We start from the raw sequence: 17,607 nt of genomic DNA on the forward strand, positions 1-17,607 counted from the left end.
TGCAGCGAAACTCACTGAGCTTGATCTAGACAATCCCTCAGAAAAAAGATTTCTGTTTGATTTTAGATTCTTTCTTCCCTTGTACCTCTCCTTCCATATTTTTTGAATTTATTTTAAAAATTGACATATAAAATTGTTTATCATGTACAACATGATGTTTTAAAGTATATATACATTGTGGAATGGTTAAATTGAATATAACTAGGCCAACTCAAACTTACTCTCAACCTCATCAATATAGAAATAGCTTTGGAAAAAAATTATATACCTATTTTTATGTCCTACTTTACTCAGAAAAATAAGACTTACAAATATACAGTAAAAGAAGTCATATTGGGTGAAACTGAAAGAAACATGAAAGGAGATAAAAAGAACTCAAGAATGAGGCTAATTTAGTAAAAATATATATATCATAAAAACCCTACTATACTTACTACAGGTGTTTCTTTCTACTACTACAAGCAAGCCAGTTGCATATGGAGAGTGGAAATTGACCAGTTTCTCAGAAGAAATATTTTTATTATACTTGGATAGGAATTTCTTAATAAGCTGGCCATAATCAGTGGTGTGTAGTAAATGTTGAATAGCTTTCTGGAAAAAAGTATGAATATATATGTACATAAACTTGTTATAAATATTACTGATATGAACAATGTATAGTACACAATTAGAAAAATACACAATAGTCTTTATTGTAATGTCCATACAGACAATTGATTCTCACAGAATGCTTTCCTTGATTTTTGCCTAACTCTTGCATTGGTAACCAACTGTCAATGTAATTCGATCATAATTTGACAAATGGAGATTTAAATGGTATTTAAATCTGCTCTTTCCATAAAAATTTATTATCATTAAATATGATATTTGACATGAATATTGTCTAATATTTTCATTTACATTAATGAGTAAAAAGAAAGTAAAATGATGTATGTCAAAACATCATGTATTTATTAAAATCATAAATGTGAGCTATTTCTTTGCTGAATTAGATAATAGTTTTTGAATTCTGGAAGAATATTTTGTCAATTCTTGTTCTATTTACAGTGAAACAGATTCAGAGACAACAAACCTATCTCATCTGCATATTAACATTTTTTCCTTTACTTTTGAAAGCCTACACCAGGGGCCAATAACCTGGATGATGCACCAAATCTGGCCTATGGCCTGATTTTGTTCAGTCTTTGAGCTAAGAATGTCTTTACATGTTTAAAGTGTCTCTAAAGAAAAAAACAAAAACGAAGAATGTACAACAGGCTGTATGTGTGCCTGAAGTATGGTACTGTTTGGCCTTTTGCAGAAAAAAAGTGCTGCCCCTGGACATCAACAAAATAATAAATCAAGCTTGATTTGTAAGGTTTACCAATTTGCATGGTGTAAAATACTCCCACTGTGGCTGATTTCAACCTATCAGTGTGACCTCACTGAACATGTAGTTGGGAAGAAAAGCACAGTAGCACAGTATTATACGGTATTTTCACCATACAGAAATGAAGATGTAAATAACCTTAAGAACACAGAGAACAGTAAAATACAGAAATATAATTAGAATGTAACAAATTTTGTTTTAATTACTTTTGCTTTGAATGTAATTTATTTACTGGTATGTTTATATAATTCGATTTTTTAAATAATGGCTGTGTTTCACAACCTGCTTGCAAAATTCCTGAAAATTTAACAATTGGCTTTTGCAAACCTGTGTGAGCCAGGTTCAGCATACCACTACATAATACATTTCCACATGTCCTCTGGGATTAGGAAAACCAGGATATCATACAAAGTACTAATCAGTTGAAAGGAAGATATCACTTATTTTGCTTCCTGCTAGAACTAATGTGTATTACCCATGAAATAGTGTAATGTGATCTTCCTTTATCTTTGCAGTATGTTGACAAATTAGACATAATAGACCTCACATGCCTTACTGAGCAGAATTCAACTGAAAAGAATTGTGCGAAATTCACCCTTGTTTTGCCAAAAGAGGAAGTACAACTGAAGGTGAGCGAGGAGAAACAGTAGTCTGTAAAGGGTTGTGGTTATAAATAACATTCTTCACATCCAGTGGCTGAAGTAAAGAGAAGTTGTAAGACAGGCTAAGTCTTACACTTTGTTAATATTTTTGCTTGCGTCTGGCCAAGACCTAGTTTTCTGAATTGGAATTTAAAAAGACGTGTTTAGCATACAAGTGCCACGAAACCAGATACTCCTGCCCTCTGACGAAGTCAGGGATCCCACCTGGTGTTTGTTAAGGTGGTTCTTGAATCAGCATTCAAAATGAGCCAATAAAAGTCACCCAGTAACTACAGTAATAACATAAAGATAACAACTTGTATTAAATAAGGTATACTCGGAGACTTTTCCTGGGAGATTACTGATTGACCTTGAAAAGCACTGGTCTGAACTTTGGTGTAATAGGAATCGCCTGTACTAAGGAAATCGGACCCCCATCCCCCAACTCAAAACCTGTATTTTAAGCAAGCTCCCCAGATGATTTGCAGATATGATGGTGAAGAGCACAGCATTGGTGTCAGATACTTGGGTCTGAATTTGGGCTGTTGTATTAGTTATTCATTCGTTGTGATTATAGGCAAGTTACTTACCCTTTTTGTGTCTTTGTTTCTTCACCGGGAAGTAAGTCTTTGCTCAGATGAAGCCCCTCAGCAAGGCCTACCTGGACCACTTTACTACAGTGGCAACCTTTTTCTCCTCTCCCACGCCCTAGTTGCACTCCTAATCTCTCTTACCCTGCTGTATCTTTAATTTTTCTCATTTCTTTCTTTTTTGACACTATAAAATTTACTATTATGTTTATTATTTATCGTTCCTTGCTAGACCCTAAACTCCGTGAGAACAAGGATTTTTGTTTTGTTCCCTGATATAAACCAGTGCGTAGAATAGTGCTTAGCACTTAAAGGTACTTAGTAAATATCTGTTAAATGAACAAATCTGTAAAACAATCAAACAAGCAAAAATAATAGGACCTTTTGCCAAGTTGCCTTGAAGGTTAAATCAAGTAATACCTGTGAAGTGCTTAGAATAGTAGCTACAACTAAAAGTGCTCAAAACATGTTGGCTGCAGCCTTGACCTCCCAGGCTCAAGCAACTTTCTCACCTTAGCCTCTCAGGTAGCTGACACCACCACACCAGGCTAATTTTTTGTATTTTTTGTAGAGAGAGGGTTTCACCATGTTGCCCAGGCTGTCTCAAACCCCTGAGCTCAAGTGATGGTCCCACCTCAGCCTCCCAAAGAGCTACCAACCCTGACCTGGTATTGATATTATTAGTAATAACATAGTAATAGTATTTACAGCTAAGAATTGGATGTTTCTACTACCAAATTTGGTTGTCCTGAATTTAAAGCCAGTCCATTTTAACTGCTAATGGAGAGAGTAACTGTGAATTGACACACTGCAAAATTAAGTTTTCTAACATTTAATTTTTTTGAGTAAATTCGTACATGTTCATTTGTTTTAAGTAAGCAAACAGATTACAGCTATATGTCTTCTGATGAAAGAAAATAGTATTGAAATATTTCATAAAAAATACACATTAGTAGTTCTAAGCCAAAAAAAGAAATGAATTATTTATTTTAGGCTCAGTCATAATTATTTATCTTATGCTCAATCACTCATGTATTTCCTTCTTTGGCTTTATCTGTTTTTGTCTTCAACTTTAGACAGAGAACACAGAAAGTGGGGAAGAATGGAGAGGCTTCATTCTTACAGTAACAGAGGTAGGAAGCTCACTGCTTTTGATTGATTTTTTTTTCCAACAAATATCTGCTGAACACCCTATGATCCACGCAGAGTGAAAGTGGCTGAAGATATAGCAATTGAAAAAGATAGACCTAAACTCTTGCACTTACTTTGAACGTTATATTTTCATCAGGTGGTGAAGAGGGAGAAAGTAAACAAGTAAACAGACGATCATTTCACATTGTGATAATTGTTATGAAGAAAGTAAACAAGGCAATTCACTAGGGAGTAACAGGTGGCAAAGGAGATCTACTTTTTGGTCTTATCCATTTGACTCAGTGGTCCTTTGTATATTCTGATATTTGTAGCTAATACAGCATGTTTGAAAATACTTTCCAATTTCTTTTCTTTTCTTTTTTTTTTTTTTTTTTTTTTTTGAGATGGGGTCTCACTATGTCACCCAGGCTGGAGTGCAGTGGCGTAATTTGGCTGTCTGCAACCTCCACCTCCAGAGTTCAAGTGATTCTCCTGCTTCGGCCTCTCAAGTAGCTGGGATTACAGGCATGCACCATCATGCCCAGCTAATTTCTGTATGTTTAGTAGAGACAAGGTTTCATCATGTTGGCCAGGCTGGTTTGGAACTCCTGGCCTCAAGTGATCTGCCCGCCTCGGCCTCCCAAAGTGCTGGGATTACAGGTGTGAGCCACTGCGCCCGGCATCCGATTTCTTTTTTATTTATTTAATACATATTTATAGAATACTAGCCAAGATGAATTTTATAAATAACATAGACAATGTAACAGAGAGAGAGACCATAAAAATGAAAACTCACCTTTAAACATTTCTTCAGTGAGTCTTAAAACAACAGGATGCTTACCTGTTCAAATCTGTGGTGTTTTATCAGAGACAAATAGTAAGATCTACTGCTTAGAGTTAACTCTTGCAGTAAGATAATGTCCATTATTTTAAATAAAGCCACTGTAGCAATTGCCTTGGAAACATGAAGTTCTTTGATAACCAGCCTCCCAAGGAGCACCATGTTCTCCAGTAATTTAAAAGGATATAAAAACTGTGTTTATTAGAGTCAGTTAAACACAGATTCTATCCAAAGCTAGTTTCTAAGTAAGCCATTGCAGTCGTCTGAAATAAGCACTGCACTTTACCAAGTTGATGGATGCAGGTTCTTCATTTCAGCCAGTAACAGGTAAAAGTTAGAGTTTCAACGATTGTGTAAGGAAGTTATGTGAGGCTAGAAAAGTGGACCAGTTAAAGATGTGAAGAACATGTTGATTTCTGAGAGGGAGAGAAGAAATCCTGGGGAATTGCACTCTTTCCCTCTGTTGTGGGAAATATCACTGAGTTACCGGTATGGTGCTTTCAATACCGGGTGTCACTATCCCAAGGGTACGTGACTAAGTGTCAAGGAGTACACTAAAAACACTGGCAAAAACTTGTTGCATCTTCCTGGTACACTAAGGATGTATAAAGTTTTGGCCAAACATTTTGTTTTTAGTTTCTTTCCTGGAGTAAAAATAAAAAGCATTATTTTTATATTAAAACACACACATAAATAAGTAACAGAATATAAAATAAAATTTACATGAATTTTTTTTTTTTTTGAGATGGAGTCTCACTCTATCACCCAGGCTGGAGTGCAGTGGTGCAATCTTGGCTCACTGCAACCTCCACCTCCTGAGTTCAAGCAATTCTCCTGCCTTAGCCTCCCAAGTAGCTGGGATTAAAGGCACCTACCATCATGCCCGGCTAAGTGTTTTAAAAAATATTTTTAGTAGAGATGGGGTTTCACCATATTGGCCATGCTGGTCTCAAACTCCTGACTTCAAGTGATCCTCCCACCTCGGCCTCCCAAAGTGCTGGGATTACAGGTGTGAGCCACCACACCCAGCCTATGTGAATTTTTAAGAGAAGACAGGTTGCATCAAATTTTGTACTCTGTAAATGTTGTTTTGTGTTACGATTCCAGGTCATGGTATATGAACATTTACAGTATGTTGTTATTAGGATAACTTTAGTAGAGAAGTGAGAGAAGCTCAGACTGTATGTAGTTGAAAGAGCTGAGACATTGCTTTTGAATCAAATAAACCCCAGTTTGGGTCCTGGTTCCATAACTTACTAGCTATGTGACTCTGGACTAGTTATTTAATCTTTCTGAGCTTGATTTTTTTTTCTATTTGTATTAGGCCATTCTTGCATTGCTATAAAGAAATACCTAAGACTGGGTAATCGGTAAAGAAAGGAGGTTTAAGCCGGGCGCGGTGGCTCAAGCCTGTAATCCCAGCACTTTGGGAGGCCGAGGCGGGCGGATCACGAGGTCAGGAGATCGAGACCATCCTGGCTAACACGGTGAAACCCCGTCTCTACTAAAAACACAAAAAATTAGCCGGGCATGGTGGCGGGCACCTGTATTCCCAGCTACTCGGGAGGCTGAGGCAGGAGAATGGCGTGAACCCAGGAGGTGGAGGTTGCGGTGAGCCGAGATCGCGCCACTGCACTCCAGCCTGGGGGACAGAGAAAGACTCCGTCTCAAAAAAAAAAAAAAGGAGGTTTAATTGGCTCCTGGTTCTGCAGGCTGTACAGGAAGCATGGTGCCAGCAACTGCTCAGCTTCTGGGAAGGGCCTCAGGGAGCTTTTAGTCATGGCAGAAGGTGAAGGGGGAACAGACATGTCACATGGTGCGAGTAGGAAAGAGAAAGAGTGGGGAAGAGGTACCACACACTTTCAAATGACTAGATCTCACCAGAATTCACCCACTAACACAAAAGCACCAAGCCTTGAGAGATTCATCCCCATGACCCAAACACCTCCCACCAGGCCCCACCTCCAACACTGGGGCTAATTTAACATGAGCTTTGGTGGAAGCACATATCCAAACTATATCACCATTTGTAAATTGGGGATAACAATACCATTTTTTTTTTTTTTTCTTTTTTTTTGAGATGGAGTCTTGCTCTGTCACCCAGGCTGGAGTGCAGTGGCTTGATCCCAGCTCACTGCAACCTCTGCCTCCCAGGTTCAAGCAATCGTCCTGCCTCAGCCTCCCAAGTACCTGGGATTACAGGCACATGCCACCCCAAATTTTTGTATTTTTAGTAGAGATGGGTTTCATAATGTTAGCCAGGCTGATCTTGAACTCTTGACCTCAAGTGATCCACCCGCCTTGGCCTCCCAAACTGCTTGGATTACAGGCATGAGCCACTGCGCCCTCTCATATAACAATACTTTGTAGCATTTCTGTGAGGAGTTGCAATAAAACATGAACAATGCTTGAGCTATAATAGTCAATTAATAAAGATATGTGTTTCATTAGGTATTTTCCTCCAAATTTTATTTTTTTCTGGTATATATGGAAATTGTTTTACTGGTTATTATCTTAGTTATCTAAAATATCTCTAAGCCTTTTTTATTGTGTATCTGTGTTAGTAAATGTTTATGTAAATTTTCTATGTACTTGTACACATTTTAAAACATATATAATAATAGAAATTAGTGAAATAGTAACTTAATGGAAAGTGAAGTTATAATGTTTTCTTCCCATACTCTAATGGACTTTCTTGTATACCTCCTGGAAAGCATGCACGCTTCTCTGAAGATAAAGGTGATAATCACACAGGGCTGCCTCCAAATACAGACTTGCTGGTGTCATGTACAAAAAATATCCTACCATTCAAACTATACCTTCTAGGAGCACAGAGCTGGTCATAATGAGGTCAAAATTGCAGGTATGAATATAAATCAGAAGGACATATATAGGTGAGTCGATTCGAAACACATCTCTAGGAAAGGTAACAACCACCACAAAACCAACTAATAAGTAGAAAGTATGATAATTCTAACATGTGAATGAATGTTTGAAACACACCACAGACACAAACTAGAGACCTCTGACTGCTGCTCTTCAGTCGTCTAATCAACGGTTCCATCTGAATCCCATGTGGCCATGCGGCTGGGGGAAATCATTTCAGATAACTTATGAGAGAGTGAGGTACCTGGAAGGTGTTCTGGAACTTCCCTGGCATTGATGAACTAGTAAGCTCAGAATGAAAAATATGAGGTTTGTTGTTATTCGAATTAGCTTTTAGGGCAATGCGGGGTGTTCTTTGCTTTGGGGCCAAACCAAAAGGATGATTCCTTGGAAGAAGGGTAGGCACGCTGTACAGGTTGCAGTTGGTGCAGAGGCAGTTCTGAGACACCCACCCTAGACTCAAATCTTCTGTTTCTTATTCCCTTATTCCCTACTCATTCACCTCTGCCAGGTAACTGTAGCCCTGTAGGACCAGAACAGGCTCGTCTTTACTAAAGTTGTAAGTTATTAAGCTGTTTTCTTGCCCGTCCACTCTTTTAATTGGTTTCAGCTGTCAGTTCCCCAAAATGTGTCACTCCTACCTGGGCAAGTAATTAAACTGCGTGAAGTCCTAGAGAGAGAAAAGAAAAGGAGGATTGAGACAGAGCAGAGTACGTCTGTGGAAAAAGAGAAGGAACCAACTGAAGATTATGTGGATGTACTGAACCCTATGCCAGCGTAAGTGCACAGTGAACTGCAGTTTATTCACTCAATTGTTAAAACTAATTTCTGATTATAAAGGAGAGTTAGCCACTTGCTCTTGTTAAGCCAGAGACAATAAGCAGCCTTGGGGATAAACTGTATATCTCTGAGTATATGCCATATTTCCTCTTCTATGTCATGATCAACAAAATGCAGATTTGAACCAACCATCTTACCACACAGGAAATCCCCTTCCACCCACATCTTTAGAACAAATAGATACTCTTTCCAGAGCTCACACCTAAATAAAAACTCCCATGAAGAAGGCAGGAAAAGATATTTTTTCACTATGCAAACTCTATGATTGACTGATTTTCTATCAGAAAATTATACCAATAAACTTTCAATACCTAGAATGTTCTATTCAACTGACCAATTAGTGAGTAGTCATCAAGCTTGTACTTTGACAAAGTCCTTGTGTAAAATGTTTAAGGTGTTGGAAAAATAAAGAAGTGCAGAAAATGCTAAATTCACCAACATCCTACATTTATTTTTTATATTATTGAAAAGATTCTGAGCTCTTTCCTCCTGGAATCTTGGTGTTGTTGTCAATAAAACTTGTCCTGGTACCCTGTTTGACATCAGGTTCTGTTGCATACTCTATCTGTACTACAATCACTGAAACCTGCCAACCATCATTTTTACCTGAAACCACCAGCAACTGATGGACTGATAAGTTAAAAGTCACATGGACTGCTAATTTTTCTTTTTTCTCAATAAAACAAGTAATATATGTTTATTATATATAAAAGATTAAAATCATTCCTTGTTCCACCACTCAGAGATATTTGCTATTAACATTTTAGTGGTGTTTTTTTTTTTTTTTTTTTTTTTTTGAGACAGTGTCTCACTCTGTTACCCAGGCTGGAGTGCAGCAGCACGATCACAGCTCACTGCAGTCTCCACCTCTGGGTCTCAAATGATTCCCATGCCTTGACCACTGCCACTGCGCCCAGCTAATTTTGTATTTTTATAGAGACAGGGTTTTGCCATGTTGCCCAGGCTGGTCTTGAACTCTTGAGCTCAAGTGATCCACCCGCCTTGGCCTACCAAAGTCCTGGGATTACAGGTGTGAGCCACCATGCCCAGCCTTCTACCAGATTTTTTCTATGAGTTTTTTTTTCTATGACTATGACTATATATTTTCTTGACTACAATGTACAGGTGGTCTGTATAAATTGAACAATGGTTAAATGACTTTTTGACTTTAAGATGATGCAAATGCAATATGCATTCAGTATAAACTCTACTTTTCCAGTACCCATACAACCATTCTGTTTTTCACTTTCAGTACAGTATTCAATAAATTGCATGAGACATTCAACATTTTATTATAAATAAGCTTTGTGTTAGATGATTTTGCTCATCAATAGGCTAATGTAAGTGTTCTAAGCATTTTTAAGGTAGGCTAGGCTAAGCTATGATGTTAGTAGGTTATTCGTATTAAATGCATTTTCCACTTATGATATTTTCAACTTACAGTGGGTTTATCGGGATATAATCCCATCATAATTCAAGGAGAATCTGTATATTATAAAAATGAGAGGTGCTTTATTTTTTATTTTGCACATAAAAATAACAACGCCATAGAAAGACATATTACACCAAAAGAAATGAGTGCAAACATATTTAAATATCAGTTGTTTAAAACATAGACCATACAAGAGAAACATTTACAGATGTTTTGTATCCCTGAAAGGAGACCCCCAATAAATATTTATCCAAGAACCTACTTATCAACTGAGACTGGGGATACATTGTTAATTCTTGTTGGTAATGATGATTATATACTGATCAGTAGATAACTTTTCAGGTTCTCTTTGTATAAAAAGGCTTTGGAAGAATTAAGGAAGACCTTAACATTAGCATATGCAGAGTGGCACAGGCTTGTAATAATAGATCATTGTAATTACACAATTGGAATAATCAAACAGGAAGTTTTAAGAAAAGTTAGCAACTGCAGCTCTCAAGGTGATTTTGGTAGTATTTTTTTCAAGTAATGATCTTCATCAGTTAAAAAAATATTCTGTTTTTTTATCTCACCTCTGTAGATGTTTTTATACAGTGTCCCGGAAAGAGGCAACTGAGATGCTCCAGAAGAACCCTTCTTCGGGAAACATGATCCTGAGGCCTGGTAGTGACAGTAGAAACTATTCCATCACTATCCGGCAGGAGATAGAGTATGTTTAATGTTTTAAAACTGTATGGAATTTTTAGAAGCATGGTATCACTTAATACAAGTCCAGGTCAGCATCTGCTATGTGTTTCGTTGGGGCTAAAAATATGAACACAAGTGGCCAGGTGCAGTGGCTCATGCCTGTAATCTCAGCACTTTGGGAGGCTGAGGCAGATGGATCACAAGGTCAGGATATCAAGACTATCCTGGCTAACACGATGAAACCCCATCTCTACTAAAAATACAAAAAATTAGCCGGGTGTGGTGGCACGTGCCTGTAGTCCCAGCTACTCAGGAGGCTGAGGCAGGAGAATTGCTTGAACCCAGGAGGCGGAGGTTGCAGTGAGCTGAGATCACACCACTGCACTCCAGCCTGGGCGACAGAGTGAGACTCGGTCTCAAAAAAAAAAAAATGAACACAAGAATAGGGAGGGAATGTCATAAAAGCAATGCTAAAGACTGAGCCAATGCTAACATTTGCAGCAGGGAAGAAGAAAGAGTAACACATTATTTTGGTCCTGGATATAGTTGCATTGTTCAATCAATTCAGTAAAGATTTATTGAGCAGCTGCTATACGCCAAGCAATACTCTAGGCACTGAGAATACAGCAGTGAAAAAAACAAACATCTCTGTTTTGGTTTGAGTTGCCTAGCAATAAAAATATAAAAAGAAAAACATCCCTGGCTTCAATCTTCAATGAGTTTACATTCTTGTAGGGAGACATAAACACATAACTAAAAATACATGTGGCGATAAGGTCTACAGAGTAAAATAAAGCAGGATGAGAGAGATGGGAACCCTCAGAGGTGATAAAGGGAGCACATTTTTATGGTTGCTATTGTTTTCATATAGAGTGGTCAAGGAAGACCTACTTTATTAACTGATTTAAGCAGAGAGCTGAAGGAAGTGAGAAAATAAACCCAATATCTGGGGCAAAAGTGCTCCAGGCAGCAAGTGCCTATGCTTTGAAACAGAAGAATGCTTGACTTGTTCAAGAAAGGAAAAAGGCTGCTGTGACTGCAATGAAAAGAGCAAAGGGAAAAGTGGTAGGAGAGGAGATTCCAGAGTCGGGGTAGGGACACATCACTCAGAGCCCTACAGATCATTGTAGGGACAAGGGTTTTACTTTGAATGACATGAAAGGCCACTGAACTGTTGTCATAATCTGACTTATTTATAAAAAAGGGCCACTTAGGAGCCTCTTTGTCAAGGTTACTAATTTCTTTCTGGTAAAATGGTCTAACTTTGATAAAGTCAATAACACTTAAATGCAAACGTTATTTTTCTGTGTAGTTAGGGTAGTTAGATCTTTTAATAGACTCCAGCTTTCAAAGTCTATGAGGACTTGCCCTTCATTGGAGACTCTGGCTTAGTTAATACTTCCACAACTGATAATATAATTTAAATATCGAGGTTTTGTCCTACATGAAAATATTCAGTAAATGACTTTCTTTAATATATATGCATAAACAGAACTTTGACGTTTGAATTTGCTATTCCTTATGGGGATAATATTATTTTATTAAATTTTATACTATAACGTATCTATCAATGAATCTATCTACTAATCCACCCCATAAATATCTATAATTCTAAATACGAAGATATGTATGGTGAATAAAGGCAGTCAAAAAGAAACAACTTCCAGAGACAAATTTAAAACATGGCGTTATGGCTACATTGCTAGTGTGTGCCACAGCCCAATTAGCTTTATTCACTTGCCAGTAAACAGATCCTTGTCTTATACACTAGTCATGGGCACTGAACAGATGGCAAGAATGTTAGATGGTAAATCAGGTCATGGTTCTTTGTGTAAGGAAATGTGTGTGTGTATATATCTCTGTGTGTATATTTCTACAATGAATGTCTGTCAACTTAAACTTGTGGTTTCATTATTTTTTGTTTATTTTAAACTAACAATTGAAGTTAATGGATTTTCAACTCTATTGAAATACAGTAGAAAATAATAGATTTTTCAGTTACAACCTAATTTGATGTATTATTTGACTATCTTGATACAAATCCAAAAGAAATCATTTTTCTTATTGTTATGACTGCCATTAAACATCAGTGAACTTAGAATAATTGTAGGAGAAAAGTGGATTTTTCTCTTTACTATATTCTGGTCAAGAAGTTTGTCCTTCTTCAGGATTTAGGAAATTGTTTATGACATAAACTACAGCTTATCCTTAACCGTTTACTTCCACTTTTAAAAATGAGAGGATGTAACACTGAATTAAAAATTAAGAGAGAGCAGATTTTTAATAGAAACATAATCTAACTGCTTAAAAGTAAAATTAGATCACCAAAGAGAGTGATTTTTTTTTTCCTTAATGTCATTCCTTTCTTGGTCAGATTGAGTGGTTGATCCATTTACACGTGACCCCCGTCTTACTATTCTGCATGAAATGAACAAAATCTCAAGATCTGATAGCTCCGTAAAGACTGCATATTTTGGCCAGGTACGGTGGCTCACGCCTGTAATCCCAGCACTTTGGGAGGCCGAGGCAGGTGGATCATGAGGTCAGGAGTCTGAGACCAGCCTGACCAACATGGTGAAACCCCATCTCTACTAAAAATACAGAAATTAGCTGGGTGTGGTGGCACGCGCCTGTAATCTCAGCTACTCAGGAGGCTGAGGCAGGAGAATCGCTTGAACCTGGGAGGTGGAGGTTGCAGTGAGCTGATATTGCACCACTGCACTCCAGGATGGGCAAGAAAGCAAGACTCCGTCTCAAAAACAAAACAAACAAACAAAAAAACTGCCTATTTCTTGCACAATAGCAGCCTGATCCCTTTTAAGGTGGTCTAGATTAGTCCAATTATTTCATTACATTTTCTATACAATTAACTATGAGAAATAACTGTTTTCTGCTGCAGACGTGGTGTGTGACTAAACAATGAATTTCTGTATTTAGTGTCACAGTTTTTACTCACAATTGTATTTTATTTAAGTTATATATTAAGCTCATAAGAGTATGGAAAAGGAGTTCATATCAAAGTTGCATAATTCTAAATTTAATAAGTTCCCTTTCAGTTTGAATTCATATAGAAATTCATGCTTTTGTTAGCTGATGGTCATCAAAACTTACAACATTTTATAAAACTAATCATTCCAAAAGTTCGTATTTGGAAAGCAAGAAGTATACTGGTTAAACTAAGGCATTCTAACACTACAGTCAGTATCCACTTATTTAGGCTTTGAGAAATAGTTTATATCTGGAAGTGGATAAGAAAAATTCAACTGTACTGCACAAATTTTCCTTACATGCCAAATCCATCTATGATGTCAAAGTTTGTTAAATGTATTCTCTAATGCCTCAAAACAGGTGTTTCAGAGTACCTGAATTTAATAACTTCTACGTAACAGGTCACTTAAAGGATAACAGTTGTACAGAGTATTAGAATTTTCGCTTGTTATGCTGTACAATTTAATGTAAAGAATTTGGTAGAAACCTCAGCTATTGGGAAGCAGTTGTATTACCCACAAAACCAATTCATTCTCTTATAGGTTATGGGAGAAATGTTCAGTCATGCAAGTTAGATGAGTGTGTCTGGTAAAACATTAGCTGAAAAGTACAAGTTGGTTTACAAAGCAGTATATGAAAATACAATTATCTCCATCTGTTCACAGAGCAGCTGTGGGAGGGAAGACTTGTTCTCAGGAATAAACAAAAGCCATTCAATGCCAAATTGCCAGATGACTCGTCTCAATGTAGACTATCATCCACCTTTACCCAGCCCAGTGGTGCGTGAATTCATAAGACATAAAGCTGTTCTTACAACAGAACTTCATGGCTTGGTTTGGTTTTCTTGAAAACGTTATGACTAGGTACCAAGCTAGCAGTATGGAAACTTTGGAAAGCCATTAGCTAAGGAAGCAGTAGGAAATATTTACCCAAAATTTATTTCTTTGCAAAAATGGAGGTCAGAAGCTAAGAACAAGTATTTATAACCACATTTAAGGGGAGGGGACACCTTTTCTTGTTTTTTTGTTAAGACGGAGTTTTGCTCTTGTTGCCCAGGCTGGAGTTCAATGGCACGATCTCAGCTCACCGCAACCTCCACCTCCCAGGTTCAAGCAATTCTCCTGCTTCAGCCTCCCGAGTAGCTGGGATTACAGGCATGTGCCACCACGCCTGGCTAATTTTTTTTGTAGTTTTAGTAGAGACAGGGTTTCTCCATGTTGGTCAGGCTGGTCTCGAACTCCTGACCTCAGATGATCCGCCCACCTCGGCCTCCCAAGCTGGGATTACAGGCATGAGCCACCACACCCGGCCGGGGACACCTTTTCTTAAAAAAAAAAAAAAAAAAGACTTGCTACTTCTGTTTTGAGGTCAGCATCAGGAAATCTTAATATAGCAAATTCTATCAATCTTGTTTTTTTCATCTCTTTTTATTTCTTTGGAAAAGCAGAACAAAACAGAATATGAAAGGAAAGCAAAATGTCTATAAAGAGAGTCAAAACCTAAGCAACTTCAATGGAATTTTTTTCCCACCTCTTTCTGTTCCAGAATTTCATTCTATTAGTCAAAAGTTCCAAGATACCTTGTTGACCTTTGCCACCTTTCCTTCCACAGCTTTGCCATAGATGATGATGATGATATGATGGCTTTTGTTGTTGTTGTTGTTGTTGTTTTTTGGGATGGGGCCTCGCTCTGTCTTCCGGGCTGGAGTGCAGTGGTGCGATCTCGGCTCACTGCCAGCTCTGCCTCCCGGGTTCACGCCAGTCTCCTGCCTCAGCCTCCCGAGTAGCTGGGACTACAGGCGCCTGCCACCACGCCCGGCTAATTTTTTTGTATTTTTAGTACAGACAGGGTTTCACCGTGTTAGCCAGGATGGTCTTGATCTCCTGACCTCGTGATCTGCCCGCCTCGGCCTCCCAAAGTGCTGGGATTACAGGTGTGAACCACCGCACCCGGCCAATATGATGGCTTTTAATAACAACAATCGTTCTCCTTATAGGTTACCATTGTGGGTGCCATGTTGAGTACTGGCAAACATTTCCTTCAGGCACAATAAAAACTTTGAGACAGACAGTATTTTCCATGTTTTACAAATGAAGAGGATGAGACTCACAGAAACTACTACATTAAAACAATACATTTAAGTAGTAAAAATGGTTATAATTTATGGAGTGCTTAAATGTGCCAGACACTGTACTAAGGGCTTTGCAAACATTAACTCACAGCAGCCCCGTGAGGCAAGGCACCATCTCCATTTTATAGATGAAGAAAATGGAGGTTCAGAGAACCCACATGACAATCAGAATTTGAACCAAGTTTTCTATCAGTCTTCCAATGAACAGCAATCTCTTATTTAATAGGAATACAGGAATTCTAATTGAAATTGTAGAGTTTTCAAAAGTAACTGTCTGATTACGAAGACCTTATTATGATGTGATAAAGATAAAGCCAGATATAACCACCCTGAAAGGGTACTTACTGTATGACCTTCTGTGTCCAAAAATGCTTCCTTCACCAACTTGCAACTGATTCCTGAAGTTTCAGCACTAAGGAGTGTTTTCTTTTAGGAAGGGAAAGGGTTGGTTGGGTTTTATCCCATGTTTCGAAAGTAGGTTACTGGAATTTATGAGCTGTTTCCATTGTGATATCCCATTGAGAGGTGATTTGGATATAATGGTGGATGAGAAGAGTCCCCTGAATAGAAGACTTCAGTTTCAGTCCTAACTGAAAACGGAAGGAGAAGCGATTTAAAAAAAAGAAGGTAGAAAGACCCTGTGCCTAGCTTAACCTGCTGAACACTTCTGTTTTAGACAGCTTCTGTACCTAGGACAAATGCTTAATTCATGTGTCATTCAAGCAAATGACAACGTAATAAATGCTGTTAACTTGTCAATACTAGAAAAAGTTTTCATCCTAACATGCTTGCCATACAAATCAAGGGAATTCAAGACAAACATACTTTGGTTCAAAACTAACTGACAAGGATAGTGACTTCTGATCTCCGTATAAATTTGCTTAGTTCTAGCAGATAACATGAGATGGGGGATCCTAATTTTTTTTTTTTTTTTTGAGACAGGGTCTCATTCTGTTGCCCAGGCTAGAATGCAGTGGCACAATCATAGCTCACTGCAGCCTCAACCTCCTGGACGCAAGTAATTCGCCCACCTAACACCTGAGTAGCTGGGACCACATAGGCATGCCACCATGCCTGGCTAATTTTTTGATTTTTTTTTTTAGAGATGGGGTCTCACTATGTTGCCCAGTCTGGTCTCTAACTCCTGGACTCAAGCGATCCTCCCGCCTTGGCCTCTCAAAAGTTCTGGGATTACAGGCATGAGCCATCCCACTCATCCAGCTTCTAATATTTTAAAAACTCAACTTTATAAATATTTATTCTGTGCCTCATGCTAGAATACAGTGATGAATCGGATATGCCTCTTGTTCATAAGCATTTCATAATCAATAAAATACCCTGTATTTGAGGGGTAATAATTTTGAGTGCTATGTGACTACAGAAGAGGAAGACAACAGATTCATATAATGTACTTACGTTATCATCTGTATGTTCATATAGTGCCTAAGACCCAGTATTTTCCATATCTCCAAGTCAGCCCCAAAGTTAGTGGATATCCAGGGTGGTATATGAGCTAACATGAATAACAGCTATTGAGGGGTTTCTGGTTGGATTGGTGATAATGTAGAGTAGAAAGCAATGTACTTTTAATAATTCTTTCTATTTCTCTCAATATGGAGAATATATATTTGATTTTATATACCTACATAGAATTTTATTATATTGTTTACTTTCTAGGTTACTGACATTAAAAAATTATTTCTGCCTGAAAGATTTTTAATTCTTGGTTCCTTTTTTTCCCTGTTTATTCTTTCTAATTCACCCACTCAATGACCCTGATTATCTATATTCCTAGTGAGTTGCCCCCACAAAAAGACACTCTGCAAACCAGGTAAACAGAAAATTAAAATAAAAAACCACGAAGGATTTTTTTTTTCTTGCCAAACTATAGTCATGACAACATAGGTTGATTATACAGGTGATATTTTATATTTACTTTAGTTTGCATTTACCCAATTGTATAATAAAATGGAGACTTAACCATTTGTTTCATTGTAGCATTCCAAGAATCAAGCACTACAAAGTGATGAGCGTAGGACAAAACTACACTATTGAACTGGAAAAACCTGTA

At 37.8% G+C, this 17,607-nt stretch overlaps 1 protein-coding gene across 6 annotated transcripts in view; it reads left to right on the plus strand.

The window, feature by feature from the left end:
• Window positions 1–17,607, plus strand: part of STAP1 (signal transducing adaptor family member 1) — a 60,384-nt gene that overhangs the window by 26,499 nt on the left and 16,278 nt on the right. For all 6 annotated transcript variants that reach the window (XR_009212077.1, XM_058434691.1, XM_058434702.1 and 3 more), the window contains 5 exons: window positions 1,885–1,998; window positions 3,677–3,733; window positions 8,069–8,235; window positions 10,311–10,439; window positions 17,535–17,604. Coding sequence is in view for 5 of the 6 variants with exons in the window: in XM_058434691.1 (XP_058290674.1) it covers window positions 1,885–1,998; window positions 3,677–3,733; window positions 8,069–8,235; window positions 10,311–10,439; window positions 17,535–17,604 (537 nt within the window). In the remaining variant the exon portion in view is untranslated. The remainder of the gene's footprint in view (window positions 1–1,884; window positions 1,999–3,676; window positions 3,734–8,068; window positions 8,236–10,310; window positions 10,440–17,534; window positions 17,605–17,607) is intronic.

This window comes from Hylobates moloch, unplaced genomic scaffold (genome assembly GCF_009828535.3).
Source record: "Hylobates moloch isolate HMO894 unplaced genomic scaffold, HMol_V3 SCAFFOLD_2, whole genome shotgun sequence".
NCBI lineage: Eukaryota > Metazoa > Chordata > Mammalia > Primates > Hylobatidae > Hylobates > Hylobates moloch.